Raw genomic sequence first — 13,495 nt, 5'->3', positions numbered from 1 at the left:
GTCTCCTCACTCCTGTTCAGGAGTTCAACAGAGAAGAAACCCCTGGGATTGCCTTCTTCCCATCCTGCCTATTCCCTTCCTTGGCGGGCACAGCCCAAGCCCTCCCGCAGCCCCTGCTCTTCTGCTTTGGGCCAATTCTCTGCAGACAGCAGTTCCCAGTATCTCTCCCACTTGACCTACTCACACTGTCCTACTGTTCCACCTTATCCACAACCTGAGAAGACATGCTATCCCTGCACTGATTGGGAAACCGATAGACGCTGTCTCATGTGTAATGCAACAAGGAGCTGCACGTGTAGCAGGTGCATGTCAGCGCAGGATGGAATGTCGTTCTGCCCGCAGAATCGGGCTGGTTTGATATATTTGAGAGATTCTATAGGAATTGAAATTGCAGATAATATGTGGGTTGGAGAAGGGAGGCAAAGAGAACAGAGAGATGAAAATTGGGATTCACTCCCAGGAGGTTGAAAAGCACTACTTTACTGGATGAATAGCTTGATGGTGGACAGGACAAATTGAGAATACGTAGGAAAAACGCTTTGCAAAAGGCAGTACCTGCTTTCTCTTTTTTGTTCTACTCTGCAGTAAAATTGTTATAAGCTTTACTGTTCATAAAAAGAACTGTGTAGTTCCCAAGATAAAAATAACTAGTCACTGGAACTTCTGGACAAACCTTTATTGTTGCCTAAAAGTGCCTCTCTTCATTTAGAGGCACTGTTTTGTGAGTAGATAAAGTGAAAAGTGGGGGAAGAGGACTTCAGTAAACTTTTGATCTGAGTGGTGGTGTTAAGAGTAAGTTCCTGAGTTAGATCATATGACCTTCAGTCACTGACACTGCACCCAGATCTCAGCTCTAATTGCCCGTTCCCACCATGGAAATTTTTAACTGAATATTAGGTAGATTAAAAGGCTTAAATTTCTGTAATCGGTATTCAAAGAAAGCTAAGACAGTGGCAACTGGCACATCTGTCATGTCTGCCTTGCTTGTTGGTATTCAAAAGAGAATTAAAGTATGGATGATTATCCCTGTTATGAGAAAGAACATTAAAAAAGCTGTGGAAGGGTATAGATATTTTGTGCTTTAAAGCATGCCTTAATAATCTCATTCCTATGAATATATAATAATAACCTATGTTATAAAGAAACTTGTTCTGTGGGCAGAACACTACTTTCCTTGTTGAATTTCATGACTTTTTCTGAAATTACTGGTTCTGATTTAAGACAAGCTGTTGGGAGTGGGCAGGTAATTGGTTTGCCCTGATGGGGCAATTCCTTTGTCGAAATGCAAATGAACAATATGAGTGAAGGTCCATCCTTAGGTGGAATAGTTAATCTTCCTAATCTGTCATGACTTTTTTTTTTCTTATTTGCAGTATTATGCAGTTACTTGGAGCATTTCCTTCTCCCAGTGGCCCTGCTTCTCCTTGCAGCTTGGTGAACGAAACCACCTTAATTAAATATTCTCGTCTACCTACCATAAACAAACATAGCTTCCGTTACTTTGTTTTGGATAATAGTGTCATCCTTGCAATGTTGGAGCAGCCTCTAGGGAATGAACAGAGTAAGTTCAACGTTTCCTACTTCCTTGTCCTTCTAGCTAAAACTCTGTATATAGCTGCAAAACAAAGGTGCTTCATCAAGCATGTCTCTCCTTTTCATGTTTCAGGGGCTTACCTATTCTCTGGGTGTGCAATTGGGCAGGTGCTGCTCTGCATGAAGTTGCAAGAATGACTTTCATGTCACTGATAGTCAAACATGTACAAGCCCATCCAAATAGTTCATGCAGTTGTCTCTGACCCAGTGAGATCAGATTACTTGCATCTGACTGCCATCTATATCATAGCAGATGGTGAAAAGCAGTGGCATTACATTTTTGGAAAAGTCCTTGTTCGTAAAAGGGTGAAAATTGAAAGAATATAGGAGATTCTGTAGGAACTAGTGCTCAACAAATAGTTAATTTCTTTATGGCTGCACTGTTGGTTTTTTTTGATTGATTTATGTCTCTGTTACTAAATGTTTCTGTGGGTGCTTTCAGCTCAAATGGTTATAGTTGCTTAGGAGCTGTCACAGCTTTCCTGTGTGCATTCCTGTTCTATCAATGACACCTACTGAAAAGGAGATCTACTACAGAGTATTGGCTTTCACAGCTGAATTTTCCTTTCTAACTCTTGCTCAAGTCTCATGTGCTTTGACCAAGGAGGAAATGACATTTAAAAAAACCTAACAGTATTTACATAATACCTTGAACTGAATAACCCATCACCCTAAATCACCCTATGAATCTTCAGGCATCAAGATACCACCTAACAGAATGGATGAAAATTCTCTTATATGCTAACTGTGTTGAAGACTAATGTATGTTAGATCTGCTAATCTGCACAGATACGTTTTCCTCATCTATGGCCAGGAAGGAGTCTAGATACTAGTCTTGCTAGCTGTTCTGCACAATCTCCAGTTTCATCATGAACTCTGATTGTGTTCATTGATACTGGCTAAGAGAAGAGTCATGGTTCTGAGTTGTGGTCCAGAATGCTCCCAGCCTCACTGAGAATCTCTAACTAGGTCTTGCAGAAAATGCTGATGCTGGGAGCCATTGCTGTGCATCCTCCTACAGTCTGTATTTGAGCAAATGTGTTCCTGACTAGAATGGCTTAGCGCATGCTAGGACAGCTGAGCAATTCTCATTCTTCTGCTAAATGCATTACTGAGGAATCTTGTAAAGCTATTATAATCTGAAATTAGATTAGCTTTTTTGCTGTACAGAACTTGCTCATAAATCCTCTTTAAATTACAAGATTAACCACAGTAATGCGTAAGTATATCAGATCACTTTTGGGGCAGATTACTAAGTGGGTAATTTGGGGGGCGGTGCTGTTTTGGTTTGCATAAATGTATGCCTATGTACCTGTGCTACATTTTTACATTCTGGTATGCTGCACATAAAGTACTGGGGAAGGAATATGTATCTGCTAGTTACCTGATAATGTCAGTTTATGATTTACATGCACAAAAGATAGACATGAGTTTAAAAAAAAAAGCTGTAGAGATATAATGATCCCTTTCCTAAGGTGGCAAGCATCAGTGGCCTTTAAATCTTGAAGGAAGACTTAAATCCCTGCAGTGTTAGAAACAGAGAATCATGCAAGTTGAAAGGGACCTCAGATCTGTACTGTAACCTCCTGCACTGTCCTGGTGGGTCTTAAATCTCTGAAGAAGGAGGATCTGAAGAAGGAGGTTCAGCAGCCTTTCTGGAGCCGGGTTTCAGTGCTTGATGCCTGGTGGTGAGTTCTCTTGAATGAAAGAGAACAAAGTAGACTGATACTTCCTGCTGCAGAGAGGAAGATTATACTGTTTGCTCCTTGCCAGGAATTGCCTTCAGGGTCAGAGGAGGAGTTAAGCTTGAAAATGAAAACTCTGTGACATGACTGCATTTCTTTCTGGTTAAATTATTGCTTAATTAAGTGTTTGCAACTTAAGATGATATTTTAGTTGACTTTTTGTTTTTTGGTTTTTTTTTTAACCCATGTGCTTTGCAGATGACTCTTTCCCGTCTGTCACGATTTTGATCCGTGGGACATCTGGAAGATTTGCATGGGCGCAGCAACTCTGTCTTTTACCAAGAGGAGCTAAAGCAAATCAAAAGGTCTCTATCAAAGCCCATAAAGAAATCTTTAACTTAGAGATGTTCAGCAGAAATTCCACTAATGTGAGACAGCCCCACAGAACTGGTGATTATACATTAAGGCTGAGCCACGGGGCCTTTAGCTGTAGGTAATGTGACACATCTCTGGTGACTCTTTATGATTTGTGATAATATTCAATCTAGGCTGTGAAAGTGCTGTTAACTTCTAGATTTTTGTTTAAGGTGTGGGGGGAAAATCTCCTTTCTTTTCAAAGTATCTTCTGAAGTAATGGGGCAATGGAGTGTGTATTTAGCATGTAGGCATGACTGTACTGGTAGCAGCATCAGGCTGATTGCGGGATGTCAGGCAAAGTACTTGCTGCAGAGGGAGCAGTATCTTGGGATGTAGTATGAGGTGCTGCAGAGAGAACAGCTGTTAAAGCTAAAAAGCCCTATGTCAAAAAGATGGCTGTAAACTGCCTGAAAAATGGAGAATTCCCACCTATCAGAACATGGATTCTGGAATGGCTCTGGACAGGAAAAAAAAACAATCTTGATTTCAAGTAAAAACTCTTATTGCAGTTGTTTAGTGGAGTACGTCCTTCTCTGTCATCAAAATGTCTATGTTCGTGAACTTCTCTAAGTCTTCAAACTCTTTGCATGCCTCTCTCAGTAAAATAAGGGAAACCAGAATGTAGTTGGAATGAGGGCCTGTCAGTCTTGGCTGTCGTTCTAACATTTAGGCAGACGTGGTCTCTGTAAAGCAGGCTTTGGGAAGACACTGCACTTTAATGCCTTTGGAGCTATGTTGTCACTGAACCTGAACTGCTTTGCTAAATAGCGTCAAACCAAGTGCATTGCCGCGCACACCAAGGGAAGAGTCATGTGTGGCTGGTGACCTTCTTAACAGTTTTAAGGGAACTTTTCCAACTTAAAGTCATTGTTTAACTTTAATGCTAGCAGTTTTACCCTTTTTGAAATGTATTTGATGGAGAAGAAATTCATAAAGCAGCACTCAATATGCAGTTAAAATTCTTGTCTTTCTTGCTGGGACCTTATGCAAACCTGCACCTAGATCTTTATTTTGTTGCTCTCCGTGGCAACTTCAACTCTTGGGTTACTAACTGATAGTGTGGTCTAGAACATGAGATAGTAACAATGTCAAAATTGCATTAAGAGAGATGAGGCAAGCCCTTTTCTTACTCCATCATTGTATCTCACTGCTGATGCATGACATTGCTACTTTCCTGTTCCAGGATTTGTCAGCTTAACTGCATAGATCATTAAAGTTAGTAGGGTTAAAATGAAGGCTTCTCAAGCAGTTGTTAGCTTTCTCTAAACTCAGTTAGAATGGACTTTATCCTAAAAATAAGATGTTGCCATGTAAGCTTGCCATTTTTATTGGAATCTGCAACTGCTCAGAGGTTCGATGGTAGAGAGGGTTCATAGGTTCCACAACTGCAACCACCAAAATGTGTAGAACTGCATCTTCTGCTAAAAAACCTGGCTGTAAATTTTAAACGAGTCTATAAAAATTTAAATTATTTACTGAATAATTTCTGATGATAACTCTCAATAATGGATTAGTAAATCTGGGGGGGGGAGGGGAACACTTTCCATTTATAATAATAATGTGTTGTCCAATGGCAAAGCTTTGGATGTAAAATTATCCCCCTTTTTCATCACAGACTTTTATACCAGAACCTCGACCAGCTCCTAAAAATGATGTTGGCTTGAAATACAGTGTGAAACACCGCCCGTTTCCTGAAGAAGTGGACAAGATTCCATTTGTGAAAGCTGACTTAAGCATTCCTGATTTACATGAAATTGTGAATGAGGAAGTAAGTAGTTTTCAGTCTTTGACTTCATTTTGCTCTTGCCTTTTTTTGCCTGTTTATGAATCACACACTAATTCCTTACTATAAAAAATATTACTCTTCAGCTTGACTAATTCATGTTAATGGAACAATAAACTCTGCACACTAATGAAATCTGTGTGCTAGCTGTGGAAGATGGCGGTGCCTAGAACATGTTCTTGGGGAGCACTGCTCAACATCTTTTAGTCCAGATCCTAACACCCCGTACTGCTATGAATAAGCCACCAGTGTTTGTTATTTTGTTGCTTCTTCTGGGGAAATGGAAAGGGCATTTGTGAGCCCTCTTGTAGACTCTTTTTTTTACTCTGACAGTGCCAAATGTGCTTTAGTTTCTGTTCATTTAAAAGGGAGAGATTGTAACTGATTTTGGGTACATGAGTTTGCAACATCTCTCCCATGCAAATAGTGTGTTCGGATGTGCATTCTGTAACACTGCAAGATCTCACTGATATTGCCTCAGTAAACATCCTGGGGGTGGAGCTGCTGTCAGTGCTTTAAGAGATCTTAGCAGAGTCAGATTCCCATGTCTGTACAATGTTTTTCAGCTGGAAGAGCGACATGAGAAGCTGAGGAATGGCATGGCCCAGCAGATTGTTTTTGAGACTTCCATAGATCAGCAAAGTGAAGAGGAGTGGCGCAAGAAAAGCTTTCCTGATCCGATCACGGAGTGTAAGCCCCCACCACCTGCACAGGAGTTCCAGACAGCACGCCTCTTCCTCTCTCACTTTGGGTTTCTCTCACTAGAGGCATTGAAGGTGACCTCATACTTCTTAGAGCTATACTAATGGCCCCATTACCCATTTAGTCTGGCAAAAGAGGATAACTGAAGTTTAGCTAGTGGAAGATCTTATGTTTGAGGCCAGCTGCTGTTATGCTGTAGTCTGCTTAGGAAAGGTGCTGAATTTCTAAGATCTGGGTGGTAAAAGACTATGCCTCAAGCTGAACATGTTCTGAATAGGTGCCTACATCTGAGTTTTGCAGTAGATACATAAGCTGTCACCATTCATGTGTTTATACTTGAATTACTCCTCCAACTTGAATTAGGCCTAGGGATCCTTCTATAAGCATTTCTGAAATATTGCTGTGTTAAGTGTTCTGCTTCAGAGATTATTGTATTGAAGTGATGGTTTTACTATGTAAACACTTAGGGGTCTATAAAGACTAGAGTTTTTTCTCTTTAAAGTCAAATAACGGTTTGTAGAGACAATCCGCATTCTTAAATTCTACCTCTTACTTGTGAATTTTCCCTTTTATCTATTGCATTTTTCTTCCATAAGATGTCAACAATAGTAGAAAATGGAGCTTTTGCAAAAGAAGTCTAAAAGTGCTTAGTATTTTATATATAGTTGGTATATAAATCATATTAATAAATACAAAATTAGTTGTAATGTGACTGTATAAAGTCATATAGTATTTTCAAAGTCTCTGCTTGTTTTGCTGGGGGAGGGAATGTTCTCTTTGAGCAAACTGTCAGTATTGTTTTACTTGCAAAATACCTATTTTCTCAATGAAGATAGTAGAATGCAACAAATACAAGTTCTCAAACCATGTTACATTTGCTGTTGCAAACTTACAGCAACAGGGTTGTAGTACATCAGAAATTTGTGTATTACTTCAAGCTTAAAAAAAAGGAAATGTGTTACTATTTTGTATCATTTTATCATTTTTAAAGTCATGAAGACCTTTTCCAATGGAAAAGATTTTTTTTTTTCTTTTAACTATTGAACTCTGTTTATTCGATAGGAACCTGCTAACAGTCGTCTACCTCCTCACCTGATTGCACTTGACTCTGCTCTTCCTGGGTTTTTTGATGACCTTGGCTACTTGGATTTATTACCATGTCGTCCTTTTGATACAGTTTTCATTTTCTACATGAAGGCAGGCCAGAAAACGAGCCAGGAAGTAAGTAAAAGTGTAGAGTGCTAATGAGTATATATTGTCCATTTCTAATAATCCTCCTGTGAATAAAGCGTCACTGCTAATGACTAAAGCAGAGTGCGGGAACTTGGGATTTTGGGCTCTGTTTATTTATTACATGAGCTGTAATAAGTCACTATGTACTTTTTTTTTTTTAATCTGTAGCATGAAGTACATTATTACATTTAGAAATGCTGTGAGGTTTTGATAAAGCATTATATCTCTATATATGGAAAAAATGCAGTTTATTTTAGCTATGTGCAGTGTCCTGGTAGCTTGCTTTGATTCTTATATTAACCACACGTCAGTGAATTGAAAAACTTTCTGCAAGAAAGTATTATTGCTTTGTAAATCTTTACATTTTACTTTTTGCTTTCAAATGTGATTAGGTTAATCAGGTTAATTTGTCTAAATCTAAACCATGATTTCTTTAAACTGTGACCTGGAAAGTTGCTAAGTTAAGATGACTTATGGTTTCGTTAGAAAGAGATGTTTATGGTGTACAAATATCTGAAGGGAGGGTGTCAAGAGGATGGGTCCAGACTCTTTTCATTGGTGCCAAGCGACAGGACACGAGGCAATGGGCACAAACTGAAACACAGGCAGTTCCATCTGAACATGAGGAAAAACTTCTTCACTGTGAGGGTGACAGAGCACTGGAACAGGTTGCCCAGAGAGGTCGAGGAGTCTCCTTCTCTGGAGATATTCAAAACCTGCCTGGACGTGATTCTGTACAATGTGCTGTAGGTGACTGTGCTTGAGCAGGGGTTTTGGGCTAGATGATCTCCCGAGGTCCCTTCCAACCTCAACCATTCTGTGATTCTGTGATACCTTCTCATTCCATACATAATTCTCATAGTAAAGTGTAAAGGCATAGCTTCCAAAACAAATTACTCGCTGTATAGTCTCCTCATTTTGTTGCAAACATACAATTGACAGAACATAGCTACACCTTCCACTTTTGAGTGGAATACAGTAATTCTTGAAGCTGGGATCATGCTGTTTATGAGTTTTCAAGTAGAGAAGTTTGGGGAAGCCAGTAGACAGTCTTCCTGTCTCCAAAGTCAGCCTCATAACAGGACATACAGTGCTGATATGTTCCAGCTGAAATGCTGTGTTTCTGCTGAGCTAGCAAAATGTATTTTTCTCCTGATGCTTATATGCTATTATGGGTTTAGACAGACGAGATTTATTTGCAGAAATTATGTAGTTCTGCAGAATTAGCTGGCCTTTGCGAACCCAGTTAGCAGTCTGTACTTGTGGGTTTTGCCTTGTAGATTTAAAGATCTTTCATGTCTGAGAGATTCTGGACATGTTTTGTCATATCGTATAAATTCCATGCTCCTACTTCAAGGTCCCTAGACATTGTGCTATGATTACTAGCCCTTTCTAGTTGTGCAAAGTTGCAGTGGCATAGTCAAGTTAATAATTTGTTCGTATCTGTCTCTACAGACCTGAGCTGAATGAGAAATGGATACTGTTTCCATGTTTGAAAAGAGCTGTGACTTATTTCTGTCATGTTTTGTTTTCAATATTAACAATATCACATCAGTTGAAGACCTTTTGTAATGTTGCTTGCTGAGGATAGCCATGAACAACCCAGCACGGTCAAGAGAGGAGACAAATCATGACATTGTTTCTGCTCTGAGCAGGGAAAGCTGCCTGGTCCTGATCTGCTGTCATTGTTTTTATGTATATGTGGGAGAGAGAGTTCATGCAACTTTAACTCAGGACCTAATTCTGTTTTAAGAAGGGGATCTTACTGCTTTCACAAGGAGTGGCAGCTATTTTTTCTGATGCTGTGCAGTCCAGAACAGTTTTTCTAACCTGAATGTTATTATGTCAGCCCCAACGTACAAGTGATACTGTTTTTCTGATAGCGATGTTCTTTTATGGTTTAGAAGGGTCTTATGGGATTTACTTATCCAGGATAATGAAACTGTCCACACATTTTTTACATTGTTATACTTCCATAACATTAAATGCTGTTTAAAAATACTCTCTCATTCTTACTTTACTGAAAATTCTTTCTGGTGTGGCTCAGATACAAAACCATGCTGTTGTGTAAAGCTGGAGCTTGCATATTTTCGGAATTTGTTGTCTCCTAAACTACCTTTATCTCAATTCATTCTGAAGCCTAACTCTTACTTTATTATTATTCCCATTATTAAGCGTATTAGTAATGTTTCTATGTAGTGTGATTAGTCACTGTTGAATATTGTACCTGATGCTAGGATGGGATGCCAGGACTGTGTGGGTATCAGGAGCATCTTGTCTGAAAACTTTTCTTTTCATGGACTATCTATGATTGAACAGTTTCTGTTCCACTGGAGTCTGCATCCTAGATTACAGTTAAATTATACTTCCCCCATACAAATAAAAATCAAAGACCCTCCTGCTACCAAACTGAAATTCCCATGTGATCCAAAACAGAAGGAAGGATACGTTATACAACCTTGACTACTCCACAAATCCCAGCAGTTCAGGTACATGAAGCCACAAATGGTCCTTGGCTCCCTGTGAGCTGTATGGTGAAGCTGTCAGCTTTCACTCAACCTGATGGGATAAGAATTGCATTTGGAGGTGGAAACATCCCAGATCTTTATAAGAAATGGGATTAAGATTCAAAATGAACAGCACAGTGTGTTGTTTGATTAAAGTGCATGTTCAGTCTTGCCCCAAAATCTTTGCAAAATCTACTTCATAATTTAATCTAATGTGTTTTGAGGCCTGCCCTGTAAGTCACTGTTTGTGTGTCATGTACAGGTTAGTACTGATTAAATTACTTTCTGCTAAAATCCTCTTAAAATTTTACCACAGTGTAGCAGTGATACCTGTCCAGAAAATTCTCGTGTTAATATGATTTGTACTAATGTGGATTCTGCACTGAACAGTTTTGTGGTTTAGCCCTGATAAATGGGTAAATCTCAAAATTGCCATTTGTAGCAGTGTGATTTTACAGGCTTCAGCAATGATGGCTAAAAGAGACAATCTGATTGAACAGGACATAGCTGAACAGGATAGAGGATGCTGGGCAGCAGGGCCTGGTGTCCACGGAGTTAGCTGTGGCAGGAGAGTTTGGAGTTCCAGACTTGCAGACTTGGATATATTTGGGCAAAAACAAACTGGTGACCCAGTTAAAAAAAGAAAAAAGAAAGAAAAGTCAAGGATTGCTGCTTCTTGGAGTCTCGTGTATATACCGTGGTACTGCTCTTCATTTCAGATCCTGAAGAACATGGAGTCTTCCAGAATTGTTCAGCCACACTTCCTGGAGTTCTTACTGTCTCTTGGCTGGTCAGTTGACGTGGGGAAGCACCCAGGTTGGACTGGGCACGTCTCAACAAGCTGGTCGATCAATAGTTGCAGTGATGAAGAAGGATCTGAACAAGGTAAGACATAGTTAATGTAGTAACTCTAAATTACAATGTTTAGGCTCCTTTAGGAGACAATTGATTGACTCTTCTTGCTTCTGGGTACCTCTTTGAGCGCTTGTACATTTTTTTTGGATACATTTACTAGAAAGGAATATTAAATATAAGTATTAGATTAAGCTTCGAGTCAAAGTGAGAAAATGTCTGTGCATCTTGTTGAGAGGAAGCAGTCTCAGCAACAAACACCTGTATTCCGTATTTTTAGCAGTCTTGGTGAATCTAATATATAATTCAAAACTGGTATTAAGGTGATATCAGGGATACACATTGTACTGTCTGCTGTATCAGCAGACAGGCTTGAAATATTTTGTGATTTTTAGTGTTGTGTAAGTAGGTTAAAATGAGACTTTGACAAATATGTTAGTCTTGTCATCATGCTTGGTAATAAGTATGGAAAACAAATTGCTGTTTGTAGGTCATTGTGTTTGGAGCCCACACACGGCTCTCCTCCCTTCCTGCTTAATTTACTCTGTTTTTTTCTACCTAAGCAATTCTTTTTCTGGGCTTGTCTTATACTATCCTCTCCCCATTCTGTCAACCAAAATGATCTTCAGGGTAGTGTTCTTCAAGCTGCTATTTCAGTGTGGTGAGCTGGAAGTCGAGTAGTTTCTACACTGAAAAACAATGTAATCAGATTATCCACAGATTCTGCTAGTGTTCATGGGTTGATTTCAGTATGGTTCACGTCTGGAAGCTTTTTCGCTACCCTAAGGGCCAGAGACCTTTTCATTGTGATCTTCAGAGCCTCAGCCTTCTCATGAGGCCCACACAAATACATCATACAGGCTAGATCAGCTGGTGTGATGGTGTTGGACATCTTTGATTTTGAACTCAGATCAGGTGTAACACCATTGGCACTGCAGTTTCTTAAGCAGTGCCCTCACTCGGCTTTCCTTTGGCTAGCCCTTAGGAATGCTCTGACTAATCTTCACCTGTAACTAAGGCCAACTAAAGGCTTTCCTGAAGTTCTCCAAAAGACAGAAGCTTCGAAATTATTGGGAGAAGTTAAGAGAACAGAGGCATGGCTTTCTCTGAACAACTCAGGAGAGGTTACAAAATGGCCAGAGTATGGGTTAGTTTTTCTTGGAGTACAGTACCAGCTCATGATCTACTTTGAGGCAGAGCCCTCTCCCTTCCTTTTGCAGTTTGTGGTCCTCTCAGCTGTGTCAGTGTGGCTGTGTGGAAGGTGATAGTCTGAATTAGTGAGGTAACCTGTTTTAATATGTGCTTTTTAACTCTGATTGTTTGAGCCATCTGGTTTAGATCACAGACCACCAAACAGTTGAGTTAATACAACAAATTGGTATAACCTGTTGGGGAAGAAGGAATAGAAAAAGCAGTCAGGAATGGGGTTTAGGGGAGGGCTTCTTTTAACCTGGCTATGTTTTTGGAAAATCCTGAAGTGGAGCAATGGCTAAAAAGCTGAAAGGGTAGATTTAAAGAAGACTTGGACAAACTTGTGAAGATTGCTCACTTTATTTATTTTCCTCCTGAGTCTTGTCTGTGGCATAACCTGTCTGTTTTGCTAAATACGATTGCTCTTTGTGGATGGCTCTGATGGTAAAAACCCATTTCAGGAGTGTAGAAGAGTTTCCAATGAGGTCTGACTGGGGGTGGGGGAATCAAAAGCAGATATGTATACCTTTTCCCTCTGAAAAGCAAAGAAGTTCTTAAGCAATTTGGTCTTGGTTGGGGTGATACTTCCTGAAAGATGTGGGCTTGAGATATTTAGGAATGCTTCACCAATGGTAAAGCATCCTTCAGCAGTTCCTGCGTGCCTCTGGCCGTTTTCTCCTGTCAGTATGCTGAATTTCACTGCCCCATTGGTTCTGCTGAGGCAGCTAATCCTGGGACCCCACTGTAAGCTGGATCAGAGAGATAATTCAGCTTAAAGCCCTTACTCTTCTTTCTGGTGGCTTCCTGAGGACCCCCAAGGAACTAGCAGGTGATTGCTGTGAACAGGAAAGGGGAAGCTAGGCAAGGACAACTGCAGGAGGCCTTGACTTCTCCTGGGAAAAGCTCGTGGGAAAAGCTCTATCTAGGAGTGGCTGCTGCTAACGAGCTCTCTTGGTTGCCCCGGCCAGAGGGAGTTGGGGCCTTTGATCCCAGTGGCCCTTGATTAGGGCGGTCAAGCACCCTCTTAGCCAGTGCTAGGGAGAGGCCTGTATAAGAGCCAGGCCTAGAGCGCAGCTCCCAGAGCGCAGCGAACAGAGGCAGCAGTTTGCACGAAGGAACCTTTGTTTCTGTTCCCTGTGGTGTACGTTTCCTCAAGTATGGTTGTGACACGCCGCACAGCGCGTTCCCCAGCGGCTGTTGGAGTTGCTGTGTCAGAGGCTGGGACTCAGACTGACCCTCTGACAGTAGATGCGGCTCTACAGGTCTCAGGCCGCAGGGAGTGCTTGGGGCCTCTCCGGGAGGCCTGGGCTGGCAGYCAGCTCTCCTGCAGGAGGTGTGCTGCTGTTGACAAGGTGTGTCGTCAGGTAAGGGAGTTACAGGAGGAGGTCAGTAGGCTGCGCAGCATCCGGGAAGTGGAGCAAGTGATAGACAGGGTATTCTCGGAGACTGTGCAGCTTCGGGAGTCCCAACCCCCCGCAGCAGTGGAGTTGCCAGAGGGCTCTGTGCCGTGTGAAACGGTACATCATAACATC

The 13,495-nt window shown here is 40.9% G+C and overlaps 1 protein-coding gene across 2 annotated transcripts in view; it reads left to right on the top strand.

Moving 5' to 3' along the window:
• RALGAPB (Ral GTPase activating protein non-catalytic beta subunit) overlaps positions 1–10,850 on the top strand; it is a 56,478-nt gene extending 45,628 nt beyond the window's left edge. For both annotated transcript variants that reach the window (XM_026089231.1, XM_026089158.1), the window contains exons 19-24: positions 1,374–1,561; positions 3,537–3,643; positions 5,311–5,463; positions 6,045–6,254; positions 7,243–7,401; positions 10,640–10,850. In XM_026089231.1, coding sequence (XP_025945016.1) covers positions 1,374–1,561; positions 3,537–3,643; positions 5,311–5,463; positions 6,045–6,254; positions 7,243–7,401; positions 10,640–10,816 — 994 coding nt within the window. In that variant the 3' untranslated portion in view covers positions 10,817–10,850. The remainder of the gene's footprint in view (positions 1–1,373; positions 1,562–3,536; positions 3,644–5,310; positions 5,464–6,044; positions 6,255–7,242; positions 7,402–10,639) is intronic.
• The last annotated feature ends 2,645 nt before the right edge of the window (positions 10,851–13,495 follow it).

The sequence above is a fragment of the Apteryx rowi genome, unplaced genomic scaffold (genome assembly GCF_003343035.1).
Source record: "Apteryx rowi isolate R43461 unplaced genomic scaffold, aptRow1 scaffold_0, whole genome shotgun sequence".
NCBI classification, from domain to species: Eukaryota; Metazoa; Chordata; class Aves; order Apterygiformes; family Apterygidae; genus Apteryx; species Apteryx rowi.
This window is presented reverse-complemented; position numbering and strand designations above follow the sequence as displayed.